The sequence below is a fragment of the Heterodontus francisci genome, chromosome 1, assembly GCF_036365525.1.
Source record: "Heterodontus francisci isolate sHetFra1 chromosome 1, sHetFra1.hap1, whole genome shotgun sequence".
Lineage (NCBI taxonomy): Eukaryota > Metazoa > Chordata > Chondrichthyes > Heterodontiformes > Heterodontidae > Heterodontus > Heterodontus francisci.
The window spans coordinates 60,244,584-60,257,898 of record NC_090371.1 but is presented as its reverse complement, the minus strand read 5'-3'; the positions used below and the strand labels follow the sequence as shown (position 1 = coordinate 60,257,898).

Genomic DNA, 13,315 nt, shown 5'->3' with positions numbered 1-13,315 from the left:
GTATTTGTGTATAGTCAACACAAACACAAGGAGGAGAAAACACAACAGCAGTAACACTGTAATTTCTTTTAGGCCATGTTGTGGTTGGAGGGGGTGGGGGGCGTTAATCTAAATTGGCAGGAGGATGGGCACAAGCATACAGAAGTAGAAAAGAGGAATAAGGTACATAAAGGAGTGAGCATGTTGGATAGAACTGGCAAAGGAAGTAGTGCTATAGTAGGAGCAATCTAAGCAGGACCATAAGGAATACAAAGACAGGTTTTTAATGCTTGTATGTCAACACACGAAGTGTGGTGAATAAGGTTGGTAAGCTACAAGCACAAATAGCCTTTTTGGGAATATGATGTAGTGACAATAATAGAAACATGGCTTAAAGATGGTGAAGACTGGACAGTTCATATTCAGGGATACAAAGTGTTCAGAAAAGATAGGGAAGGAAGAAAGGGAGGTGGGATGGCAGTACTGATTAGGGAAGACATTGTAGTGTTGGATAGGGAGGATGACTTTGAGGGGACAAGGCAGAATTCATTTGGTTAGAGCTGAGAAGCAAAAAGGGGATGATCGTGCTACTGGGGATAATCTATAGGCCTCTAAACAGATTGGCAGAGAGAGAGAGCGAAAGAGGAGCAAATCTGCAGGAAAATCACACAGATATGCAACAACCATAGAGTAGTGATATTGGAGGACTTCAGTTATCCAAATATCAACTGGGATAATGTTAGAGTAAAGGGTAAGGAAGGGGAGGAATTTCTGAAATGTGTTCAGGAGAACTTTTTTTTTAATTCATTCATGGGATGTGGGCGTCACTGGCTATGCCAGCAATTATTGCCCATCCCTAATTGCCCTTGAGAAGGTGGTGGTGAGCTGCCTTCTTGAACTGCTGCAGTCCATTTGGGGTAGGTACACCCACAGTGCTGTTAGGAAGGGAGTTTCAGGATTTTGACCCAGCGACAATGAAGGAACGGCGATATAGTTCCAAGTCAGGATGTTGTGTGACTTGGAGGGGAACTTGCAGGTGGTGGTGTTCCCATGTATTTGCTGCCCTTGCCCTTCTAGTTGGTAGAGATCGCGGGTTTGGAAGGTGCTGTCTGAGGAGCCTTGGTGCATTGCTGCAGTGCATCTTGTAGATGGTACACACTGCTGCCACTGTGCTTTGGTGGTGGAGGGAGTGAATGTTTGTAGATGGGGTGCCAATCAAGCGGGCTGCTTTGTCCTGGATGGTGTCGAGCTTCTTGAGTGTTGTTGGAGCTGCACCCATCCAGGAAAGCGGAGAATATTCCATCACACTCCTGACTTGTGCCTTGCCGATGGTGGACAGGCTTTGAGGAGTCAGGAGGCGAGTTACTCGCCTCAGGATTCTTAGCCTCTGACCTGCTCTTGTAGCCACGGTATTTATATGGCTACTCCGGTTAAGTTTCTGGTCAATGGTAGCCCCTAGGATGTTGATCGTGGGAGATTCAGCGATGGTAATGCCATTGAATGTCAAGGGGAGATGGTTAGATTCTCTCTTGTTGGAGATGGTTATTGCCTGGCACTTGTGTGGCGCGAATGTTACTTGCCACTTATCAGCCCAAGCCTGGATATTGTCCAGGTCTTGCTGCATTTCTACATGGACTGCTTCAGTATCTGAGGAGTCACGAATGGTGCTGAACATTGTGCAATCATCAGCGAACATCCCCACTTCTGACTTTATGATTGAAGGAAGGTCATTGATGAAGCAGCTGAAGATGGTTGGGCCCAGGACACTACCCTGAGGAACTCCTGCAGTGATGTCCTGGAGCTCAGATGATTGACCTCCAACAACCACAACCATCTTCCTTTGCGCTAGGTATGACTCCAGACAGCAGAGGGTTTTCCTCCTGATTCCCATTGACCTCAGTTTTGCTAAGGCTCCTTGATGCCATACTCGGTCAAATGCTGCCTTGATGTCAAGGGCAGTCACTCTCACCTCATCTCTTGAGTTCAGCTCTTTTGTCCATGTTTGAACCAAGGCTGTAATGAGGTCAGGAGCTGAGTGGCCCTGGCGGAACCCAAACTGAGCGTCACTGAGCAGGTTATTACTAAGCAAGTGCCGCTTGATGGCACTGTTGATGACACCGTCCATCACTTTACTGATGATTGAGAGTAGGCTGATGGGGCGGTAATTGGCCGGGTTGGACTTTTTGTTTTGCTTTGTGTACAGAACATACCTGGGCAATTTTCCACATTGCAGGGTAGAACTCCCAGTATGTTCTCAACTCAACAAGGAAGGAGGCATTGCTGCATCTGGTGCTGTGAAATTACATGGGCCAAGTGGACCAAGTGTCTGTGGGGGAGGACTTGTGTAAGAGGGATCATCGTAACATAAGGTTTAGATTAGTAATGGAGAAGAGCGAGGAACAATCTATGGTAGAACTTCTAATTTGGAAGAGGGTTAACTTCAACGGGATGAGGGGAGATCTAGCCAAGGTAAAATGCAACCAAAGGCTGATATTAATAACAGTAACTAAGTAATGAGTGACCTTTAACGAGAAAATGTTTCAGGCTAGGTACATTTCAACAAGGGCAAAAGGTAGGGAAACCAAAGCCAGGGTTCCTTGGATGATGAGGGCGATAGACAATATAATGAAACCAAAGAAAGAGGGTGTGTGATGCATGTCAGGTGAATTCTTCACACGAGAACCAGGCCAAATACAATAAGATGAGAGTGGAAGCGAAGAGGAAAATAAACTTGGCAAAGTGTGAATATTAGATCAGTTGGCACTTAACATAAAGGGGAACCCAAAAATTTTCTACTGGCATGTAAAAGGTAAGCAGGTAGTAAGAGGTGGGGTGGGGCTTATTAGGGTGATATATACGTAGAGACACAAGGCAAGGCTAGATTGCTTTATGACTACTTTGTATGGGTGTTTACTAAGAAATGGATGCTGATAAAATATTGGTTGAAGCAGAGATGGTAGTGGTAATGGATGGGTTGAAAATTGATTGGCAGGATGTACTAGAAAAGCTGGCTATGCTTAGAGTGGATCAGTCACCTGGTCTGGATGGCTTGCATCCGAGGTTGCTAAAGGAAGTGGGGGTGGAGATAACGGAAAGGCTTGGATAATCTTCCAATCTTCCCAGGATACGGAGGATTGAAAAGTGGTTAATGTGACACCCTTATTCAAGAAAGGGTGTAAGGACATTCCTAGTAACTACAGCTCAGTGAATTTAACATTAGTGCTGAGTAAGGTTTTGGACACAATAATCAGGGAAAAAACTCAACAGGCACTTGGAGATGTTTGAGTTACTTAGGGAGAGCCAGCACGGCTTTGTAAAAGGCAGATCGTGCTTGATGAATCTAATTGAAATTTTTGATGAAGTAACAGAGATGATTGATGAAGGAAAGGCAATGGATGTTGTCTATATGGATCTTAAGAAAGTGTTTGACAAAGTACCACATAAAAGGCTGGTTAACAAAATTGAAGCTTATGGAATAGGAGATCACGGTCAGCTAGGATAAAAAATTTGGCTTAAGGACAGAAAATAGTGAGTCATGTTAAATGGTTATTTTTCAGACTGGAGGATGGTAGACGTTGGTGTTCCTCAGTGCTAGGACCACTACTTTTTTGATATATATAAATGACTTGGATATTGAAATATAGAGTAAAATTTCAAAATGCACCAAAGATACCAAATTTGGAGGTGTGAGGATAATACAAATCGACTGCTGCAGGACATAGATAGGCTAGCAGAATGGGCAGACAAGTGACAGATATAATTTCATATAGAGAAGTGTGAGGTGATGCATTTTGACAGAAGGGATAGGGAGAGGCAATATAGACGTAATGGCACAGTTCTAAAGAGTGTACAGGGACAGAGGGTCCTTGGGGTCCATGTGCACTGATCCTTGGAGATGGCAGGACGTATTGAAAGAGATTTTAAGCAAAGCATATGGGATCTTGAGATTCATAAAGAGAGGTGTGGAGTACCAAAGCAGGGAAGTTATGCTGAACCTTTATAAAGCTCTGGTTTGGCCACAATTAGAATATTGTGTCCAGTTCTGGTCACCACACTTTAGGAAGGATGTGAGGATCCTTGAGAGGGTGCAGAGGAGATTTACCAGAATGGTTCCAGATGTCATGCTCACGCAAGGAGAAATTATGAACTATAAAATGAACCGATGAATTAAACTCAAAACGGACACCTTTTGCTGGAAAACAAGATGGAGTAGGAGGTCAGGTGACCTCTCTTGTACTTTAAATACACATGGTTACTGCTGGAACCCTGAACCAATCATCATGTCTGGTCATGTGTTTAAGAAAGCATTATAAATGTAAATGACTCATTAAATGTTTGTGGCTACCTCTCTTCAACAGTTGGGTTAACAATGACTTTGAAGAGATAGAGACTCCAGACTCAAACTCAGGATAATGGGTGTGAAAAAACACCACTTTATCAAGATGGCATAGAGATGAGCAACATCCAAACCCATTGTCTAACAATGGCCACACCAGCAAACACCATTCATGAGAACACAATGGGAGAGAAACTTTGGTCACCCAACAGAAACGAAGTCACTGATAAGGAGTTTTTAATAAAAGAGACATTTTCTGTGCAGAAAGCCAGAAACCAGAAGGAAGAGAGACCCATCCCAGCAAGAAGAAGGACCCTGCCAGAATACCATCTTTAAACTACCTAGAGACAGAGATGAAAGATGACCTTGAAACTCCCTGCCTGAGAAATTGTAACAGGATTTTTTGCCATTGAACTGGCAAACTAAAGAATTAACTAAAGAAGTCTGCTACAAAGCATCCCCCCACCTGAAACTTTCCAAAGTTTGGCGTCAGTGAAGCAGGGAAAAGGCAAAACAGGCCTGCACCATTTTAAAAATCTTCCTCCCAAGGAAACAGCAAAGTTACATAATAAACTCTTTTTTCAAACCATTAGACCTAAATGCATGCTATCTTTTAATCTTTTCTTGTGTTTGTGCATGTGTGTGTATGTGAATGGGTGAAGTTACAAATATTTTCAGGTATTGTTTTATTAATATTGATCTTTCTTTAAACCTATGAGAAAACTTGCCCTTTAACTGTTTATCGATCATTAAAACGCTCAAATTTAAAAATAATTCTAAGAAAATACACTGTTTTTTTTTCTGTTGAGAGGTGAAGAGTGAAACCATGCCTATCATTTCCCATCTGTCCGTAACACACGGATAAGGGATTATAGCTTTGAGGTGAGATTGGAGAAACTGGTTCTTCTCCATACAGCAAAGGAGATTGAGGGAAGAATTGATCGAGATGTACACGATTATGACAGGTTTAGATAAGGTAGATAAAGAAAAGCTGTTCCCATCAGCTGATGGTACCAAGACTAGGGGACACAGATTTAAGATTTTGGACAAGAGATGCAGGGGAGAAGTGAGGATGAACCTTTTTACCCCACTCATTGCATATGAGGGTGGTAGAAGCAGAGATAATTAATGATTTCAAAAGGAATTTGGATGGGCACTTGAGGGAAATAAATTTTCAGGGTTACAGGGATAGAATGGGGGGAATGGGACTGACTGGATTGCTCTACAGAAGCCGGCATGGACTCAATGGGCCAAATTGCCTCCTTCTGTGCCGTAATGTCACTATGACTCTATGGTTGGTGGAGTTGCGGATAGTGATGAGGATTGTCAGAGGATACAGCAGGATATAGATCGGTTGGAGACTTGGGCAGAAAAATGGCAGATGGAGTTTAATCCGGACAAATGTGAGGTAATGCATTTTGGAAGATCTAATGCAGGTGAGAAGTATACAGTAAATGGTAGAACCCTTAGGAGTATTGACAGGCAGAGAGATCTGGGCGTACAGGTCCACAGGTCACTGAAAGTGACAACGCAGGTGGATAAGGTAGTCAAGAAGGCATACGGCATGCTTGCCTTCATCAGTCGGGGCATAGAGTATAAAAATTGGCAAGTCATGCTGCAGCTGTACAGAACTTTAGTTAGGCCACACTTAGAATATTGTGTGCAATTCTGGTCGCCACACTACCAGAAGGATGTGGAGGCTTTGGAGGGTACAGAAGAGGTTTACCAGGATGTTGCCTGGTCAAGAGGGCATTAGCTATGAGGAGAGGTTGGATAAACTCGGATTATTTTCACTGGAACAACGGAGGTGGAGGGGTGACATGATAGAGGTTTACAAAGTTATAAGCGGCATGGACAGAGTGGATAGTCAGAAGCTTTTTCCCAGGGTGTAAGAGTCAGTTACTAGGGGACATAGGTTTAAGGTGAGAGGGGCAAAGTTTAGAAGGGATGTGCGAGGCAAGTTCTTTACACAGAGGGTGGTGAGTGCCTGGAACTTGCTGCCGGGGGAGATGGTGGAAGCAGGTACGATAATGACGTTTAAGAGGCATCTTGACAAATACATGAATAGGATGGGAATAGAGGGATACGGTCCCTGGAAGTGCAGAAGGTTTTAGTTTAGGCAGGCATCAAGATCAGCGCAGGCTTGGAGGGCTGAATGGCCTATTCCTGTGCTGTACTGTTCTTTGTTCTTTGACTCTATGTCTCTATTTTGTTCCTGGTGCTACATATTCTATTCCTACTGTAATAGTGCTACTGTGGGTTTCCACTGGGAATGTCTATCTCTTTGGTGAATGAAGAGGAGGAGCGTAGAGATTCCAAGTGCATCAGGCTGCACCTACCCACCAGTATCTCTGCAGGAGTATACAGGCAAAGATCCACATACCTCCACTTTTCTGAAGAGGGCCTGCAAATTCACTGGGGATGGCATCATAGAGTTATGCCCTTACCAAATTATTCTATGCGCTGTGAGCAGATCTGCTGTGGCTGTTAAAGTGGTAACTGTTGACAACTTTAATTTTCCTGAGTCATTTCAAGTTGCTACTGGAGCCATTATGAACATCCAACAATTAGTAGCCAAAGTGCTTTACAACCAATTAATTACTTTTGAAGTGTAATCATTGTTGTTTTGTACGAAATGTGGCAGCCAATTTGCACACAGCTAGGTTCCACAAATAGTAATGAGGTAAATGACTAGTTAATCTGTTTTGGTGTTGTTTGAGTGATAAATGTTGACTGGCACATTAGGAAAACTACCCTGTCCTTTGTTGAGTGCCATGGAATCTTTTAAACCTACTTGTGCAGACAAGGCTTCAATTCACTGTCTCACCCAAAAGATGGCACTTCCAACAGTGCATCACTCCCACAGTACTGCACTGAAGGGTCAGCTTAGATTTTGTGTTTAGGGTTTGAACTCATAACCTCCTGCTCAGAGGCAAGAGTACACCACTGCTGCATTGTTTGCTCTAACATCATGGTTCACATTTGCTCCTGTTGAACAGTTACTTCCAACACTGTACTGACACTCAGCGACATTGCATTTTTTTAAATTAAGAAATTTAAGTGATGAGCCAAGGCCAATAATGCAGGAAACTGGCAAGTTTAATATAACAGTAGAGAAGGAGAACAGACAAGGTAAGAAAGAAAGAAGAAAGGTTTGCATTTATATAGTGCCTTTCATGATCTCAGGAGGTTCCAAAGCACTTTTCAGCCAATTAGGTAATCTCTTTTAGTGATGTTGGTTCAGGGATAAACATTGGCCTGCACTTCTTTGAATAGTGCCAAGGCATCTACTATATCCATTTGAGAGGCAGACAGGGCCTTGGTTTAATGTCTCAGTCAAAAGGCGGAGCTCCAACAGTGCAGTACTTGCTGATGTATCAACCCAGATTTTGTGCTAAAACAAATTTTAGCTGGCAAATGACATTAAACAACATCTTACCTTTGTAATCTCCTAATCACATAATCCTTTAGAATTTTGAAGGTCAGTCCTTGCTCAGGTTGATGGTGCATGTTTAATAGTGTTTTTGCACTCAGCAAACCACTGAAAGAGATCATAAGACAAATTGGCATTTTCACAGTCAGTCTTTTCTATTAAACCTAGCAGAGTCATTCTTGATTATGAAAATTACTATTCCTAATGCTATAGTATCTAATTTTACAGGCTGTCACCTCACCTTGTTCAGTCTTAAATGTAATATACTTGCACATGAGGCAACTATTTATTATTTACTATTTAAGGTATGCTTTGGCCACAATTTCTTCCCACCATTGGCTTTTTATTCTGCATCAATTGCCCAGATCGTAATGAATTATTTTGGCTTTTTATGTTGTCTGACCCTAAAACCCATTGTCCTTACATTTCACTCACAGCATTAGGCTGGAAAGAGTGAAGTGCATGGGCCAAGATATAGGCAAAGGCCTAGATACATCAGGACATAGCCTTCTTTGCCAGTCTGAAACTGCTCAACACAAAATCAGCTGTGTCAGAGGGGAGGTATCCAGGAGAGGGTCCCCCAACTGGAAGATTCCAGATGGCAAAAGAGTGGCAGTTTAGTACACCAGGTGAGAGAAAGCTTTTCTGGAAGTGGAGCCCATCTGTGTGTCCAAGCCTGGGAAATGACCCGGATCCCAAAGGTTTTAGAACTTAAAGTTTTGTAAGAGGCCGATTGGCCACATACAGGATGTTTCTTTGGGGAGCTAGCCTGTGACACATTAAGCAATATTCCTTGTCTGGTGGGCGTTCAAGATCTGCTCCTAGCAGTGATAGCACCCACTAGCATTATTTAAATAAAGTGACCTGTCTCTGCCCTCAGAGTTTGGTGGAATCAAGCACAGATTACTGGCAGGCACATCCTGGCCTTTACACCACGGGGTGTTCCCTGTGGAATTTTGTCCCCCTGCGTGCATTTAGTGGTCTCTTTTCCTTTATGTTACATTTTGGCTGAAATTACCCTGTCCTATCAACCATTGGCCAGATTTGATTCTTTCCTTATTTCCTCCACACTCCTCAGAATCTCAGATGCTAAGCAGAGAACTTGTGCTTTTCCACAGTGAAAGGGAAATTTTTGAGAGAGACTCATCATTGGACAAGTCTTGTGCACTTCCTAGGGGCTGGTTTAGAACATCAATGGCTTGTCCCTGGACTAAACTGTTCATCCAGCTTCATAGCAGTAGGATGTACTCAGAGAAAATGTATTCAATTCCCATCACCCTCAAAAAATAAAAAGAATTTGCTGGTCTGAAGCCACAGCCAGTCTGAATCACCATCAGATTGCCAGCGAAACTAATACATTGCTGCACAACATCACTAAAATGTCAGGCATTCGACACAATCTCCCAATTTAGAAACAGAATGCAGCTGCAGTGTAGTTTTTTTCTCGGATTTTGTGTTGAAAATTTCATGTAAAATTCAAACTGTGCCCTCTCCAGTGATCCATACAATGTTAAACTAATTTCTTTCAGCTTAGTGTCAAACACCTTTGAAGATCCCAATACTTGATTGGTTTAGTGATAGCATATTGGCAGGAAATGTTTAGTGAACGATTATTAATCATACCAAATTCTTCTTCTTTCCCACGTCAGTTCCTGAACATCTCCTGTTGGTTGTCTAGTGATTGTTTTTGGGAAAGTGGGTGCAAAAGCAATAAAAGTTATATCACAGATTAACTGTGTTGTCTTCTGCATGTTGCCATGAGGCTTTTTAACTCACCTAATTAGAAAAAAGGTATCCACTGCCAAATAGAAAGGGCCACCAAGACAAAAAATATAAAGGATATTGTTTGGGACAGACACCAACCACTGTAATGGATTATCTAAAAGAAATGGAAAAAAAACAAAAGTTTGAAATTTTAAAACTGGAAATAGCAAATGTGTTAAATGTACAATATTTTATGTGCTTTGTAAGCACACAGCATTAACTATTTGCTTAGTATAAAGATAAGAAAGTATGGCCGTTTGACTTGCATTGCCCGGTATATTTTACCCTATCAAGGATTGTACCCAGCCCACTCAATCTGCTGAGAACAGCAAATACAGCCTTCAAGAATATAAATTTCTGGGAATTTTTTCTCCAGTCCCCAAAGTTATTGAAGAATTCTAGCTTTACAAAACATGTTATTTAATCCTGCAAATCCTATTCTGCAGATAAATATTCTCAGTTCCAGCAGCACATGAACATCATGGGACAAATTTTCTGCTCTTGTGCTCTGGGCTCAGAGTAGCAAGCATGGAAAAAATCACATTAAATGTGCAGAAAATCAAGTCGGCTACATAAGGGCTCATGATCTTCCATATCCAATAATAATATACTGCTCCACATCAGAAGCACAACACAGAAAATTATCGCTGAAGCTCCCTAGAGTGGATGATAATCTGTATCTTTCTTTATTTTGATAACCTTCAATGTCTGAAATAGATATTTGTCTGAGCTACTGTTAAAGGATTTAATTGCTTTTCCTAGGATTCAATTACAGATATCAATTAATTGGTGGGGAAAAATATTCCTTCTGTGTGTGGAAACTGTGAACTTTGTACTTATGTCTGCGCTCTGTCAACACCAATACATGCCTTACAAGGAACGTTTGTAAACTGGAGGTACAACCTGACAACGCAACCTTTTTAAATAAAGAGTTCCATTAATATTTTTCCAGTAAACTTCCCCTTCATCTTGCAAAACAAACAAAAATAAAATATGGAAAAGATGCACGCAAGCACAGATAATGCTTAATATAGTCTGCTTTACCTAGATTATTGAATAAAATGAAATGGCAGACATGTCCTGAAATTATCCATAGTAAACTCAGGACCCGGATCCCATTTATCACTGGATAGGTTCCCGCAATGCGCTCAGTGGATAACAAGGCAGGGACACTCCTTTGTATGGCAAAACTTGTTAGCATCCAATTGAAGAATCCTGGAAAGACCAAATAACATGGAAAAAAATTTATAAAATAAAAAAAGTACAGTCATGAATATCAGCAAATTACTGCAACACTCCAGTTATATCTATCTAAAGAGTTATTGTTCCATTCAATTTCTCTTTTTCTTTTCATTTCACTTCATCTTAACTTCCTTGATGCTCTGCTTCCACTGGAGAGTCACTGGTCGGTTTAATATTACATGGATTAAATGAAATGGAAAAAGCTTATGCGATAAGGATATGTGACAAAGCTTTGAAGAAATGTTGGACTTTTGCAAAATATATCAAGCGTTTAAGAATAGAGTTAGAAAAAGAAATGTTACTCAGTTCAACAAAACATGAAGCACAAACAATGAATACGTTAATAGTCAAACACTGAAAAATTTCAGACAAAGTTTACTGAATTTTCCCGAATGATCAAAACAGGTGAAAAGTTGATCGAAAGCAAAACATGCTGTTTGCATGCAATTTTCCTCTGTCACCTTGTAGCTCAATGGGAAGATTTAGATGTGTGCATGAAACATCACAGAATCGTTACAGTGCAGAAAGAGGCCATTTGGTCCATTGTGTCCATACTGGCTCTCTGAAAGAGCAATTCCCTCAGTTCCATTCCCCAGCCTTCTCCCTGTAACCTTGTACATTCTTCCCTTTCATATAACTGTCTAATTCCCTTCTGAATGCTTCAATTGAACCTGCCTCCACCACGTTCTCAGGCAGTGCATTCCAGACCTTAACCACTCGCTATGTGAAAAAGTTTTTCCTCATGTCACTTTTGCTTCTCTTACCAAATGCTTTAAATCTGTGCCCTTTCATTCTCGATCCTTTTACGAGTGGGAACAGTTTCTCTCTGTCCAGACCCCTCATGATTTTGAATACCTCTATCAAATCACCTCTCAACCTTCTCTTCTCCAAGGAAAACAGTCCTAACTTCTCCAAATCTATCTTCATAACTGAAATTCTTCATCCCTGGAATTATTCTTGTGAATTTTTTCTGTACTCTCTCCAATTCCCTCACATCTTTTTTAAAGTGCGGTGCCTATAACCTGACACAATACTCCAGCTGAGGCCGAACTAGTGTCTTATACAAGTTCAACATAACTTCCTTGCTCTTGTACTCTATGCCCCTATTAATAAAGCTCAGGATACTGCATGCTTTATTAACCACTCTCTCAACCTGTCCTGCCACCTTCAATGACTTATGCACATATACACCGAGGTCTCTCTGCTCCTGCACCCCCTTTAGAATTGTACCCTTTATTTTATATTGTCTCTCCATGCTGTTCCTACCAAAATGAATCACTTCACATTTCTCTGCATTGAACTTCATGTGCCACCTGTCTGCCCATTCCACCAACTTGTCTATGTCCTTTTGAAGTTCTACACTATCCTCCTCACAATTCACAATGCTTCCAATTTTGTATCATCTACAAACTTTGAAATTGTGCCCTGTACACCAAAGTCTAGGTCATTAATATATATCCGGAAAAGCAAGGGTCCCAACATTGATTCCTGGGGAACTCCACTACAAACCTTCCTCCCGTCCAAAAAACATCCATTAACCACTACACTTTGTTTCCCGTCACTCAGCCAATATCCATGTTGCTACCATCCCTTTTATTCCATGAGCTACAAGTTTGCTCACAAGTCTGTTATGTGGCATTGTATCAAATGCCTTTTGAAAGTCCATGTACGCCACATCAACAGCAATGCCCTCGTCAACCCTCTCTGTTCCCTGAAAAATGAATTTTTCAAGAAGATTTTCCACTAATGAAGTTAAACTGTGGCCTGTAGTTGCTGGGCTTATCTTTACACTATTTTTTGAACAAGGGTGTAACGTTTGCAATTCTCCAGTCCTCTGGCACCATCCCTGAGTCTAAGTAACACTGAAAAATTATGGCCAGTGCCTCTACGATTTCCACCCTCACTTCCCTCAGTATCCTTGGATGCGTCTCATCTGGTCTTGATGCTTTAACCACTGCAAGTACAGACAGCCTAATACTTCCTCTATCAATTTTAAACCCCTCTCGTGTATGACTTACCTCCTCTTTCAACATTGCCTGGGTTGCATCTTCTTCCTTGGTAAAGATGGATGCAAAGTATTCTTTTAATACCTCAGCTATGCCCTCTGCCTCCTGTGTAAATCCCATTTCTGGTCCTTAATCGGCCCCACTCCTCCTTTTACCACCCTTTTGCTATTAATATGCCTGTAGAAAACTTTGGGATTTCCTTTAATGCTAGCTGCCAGTTTCTTTTCATGTTCTTTCTTTGCTTCTCTAATTTGCTTTTTCACTTCCCTTCTGGATCTTGTATATTCAGCTTGATTCTCAATAGTATTTTCTACCTGGCATTTGTCATAAGCACTCTTTTTCTTCTTTATCTTAATCTCTACCTCTTTTGTCATCCAGGGAGCTCTGGATATGTTTGCCCTACCTTTCGCCTTCAAGGGAACATGCCCTGACTGTACCCAAATTATCACTTCTTTGAAGGTAGCCCATTGTTCATCTATTGGCTTTCCTGCCAGCTTTTGACTCCAATTTATTCGCCCCTGCTCCATTCTTACCCCATTGAAGTTGGCCTTCCCC

At 41.6% G+C, this 13,315-nt stretch overlaps 1 protein-coding gene across 1 annotated transcript in view; it reads right to left on the bottom strand.

Moving 5' to 3' along the window:
- The window catches only part of oacyl (O-acyltransferase like), a 72,548-nt gene that overhangs the window by 44,752 nt on the left and 14,481 nt on the right, over window positions 1-13,315 (bottom strand). The window contains exons 8-10 of the mRNA XM_068058148.1: window positions 10,557-10,727; window positions 9,525-9,627; window positions 7,755-7,856 (exon numbers count right to left, since the gene is read on the bottom strand). Coding sequence (XP_067914249.1) covers window positions 7,755-7,856; window positions 9,525-9,627; window positions 10,557-10,727 — 376 coding nt within the window. The remainder of the gene's footprint in view (window positions 1-7,754; window positions 7,857-9,524; window positions 9,628-10,556; window positions 10,728-13,315) is intronic.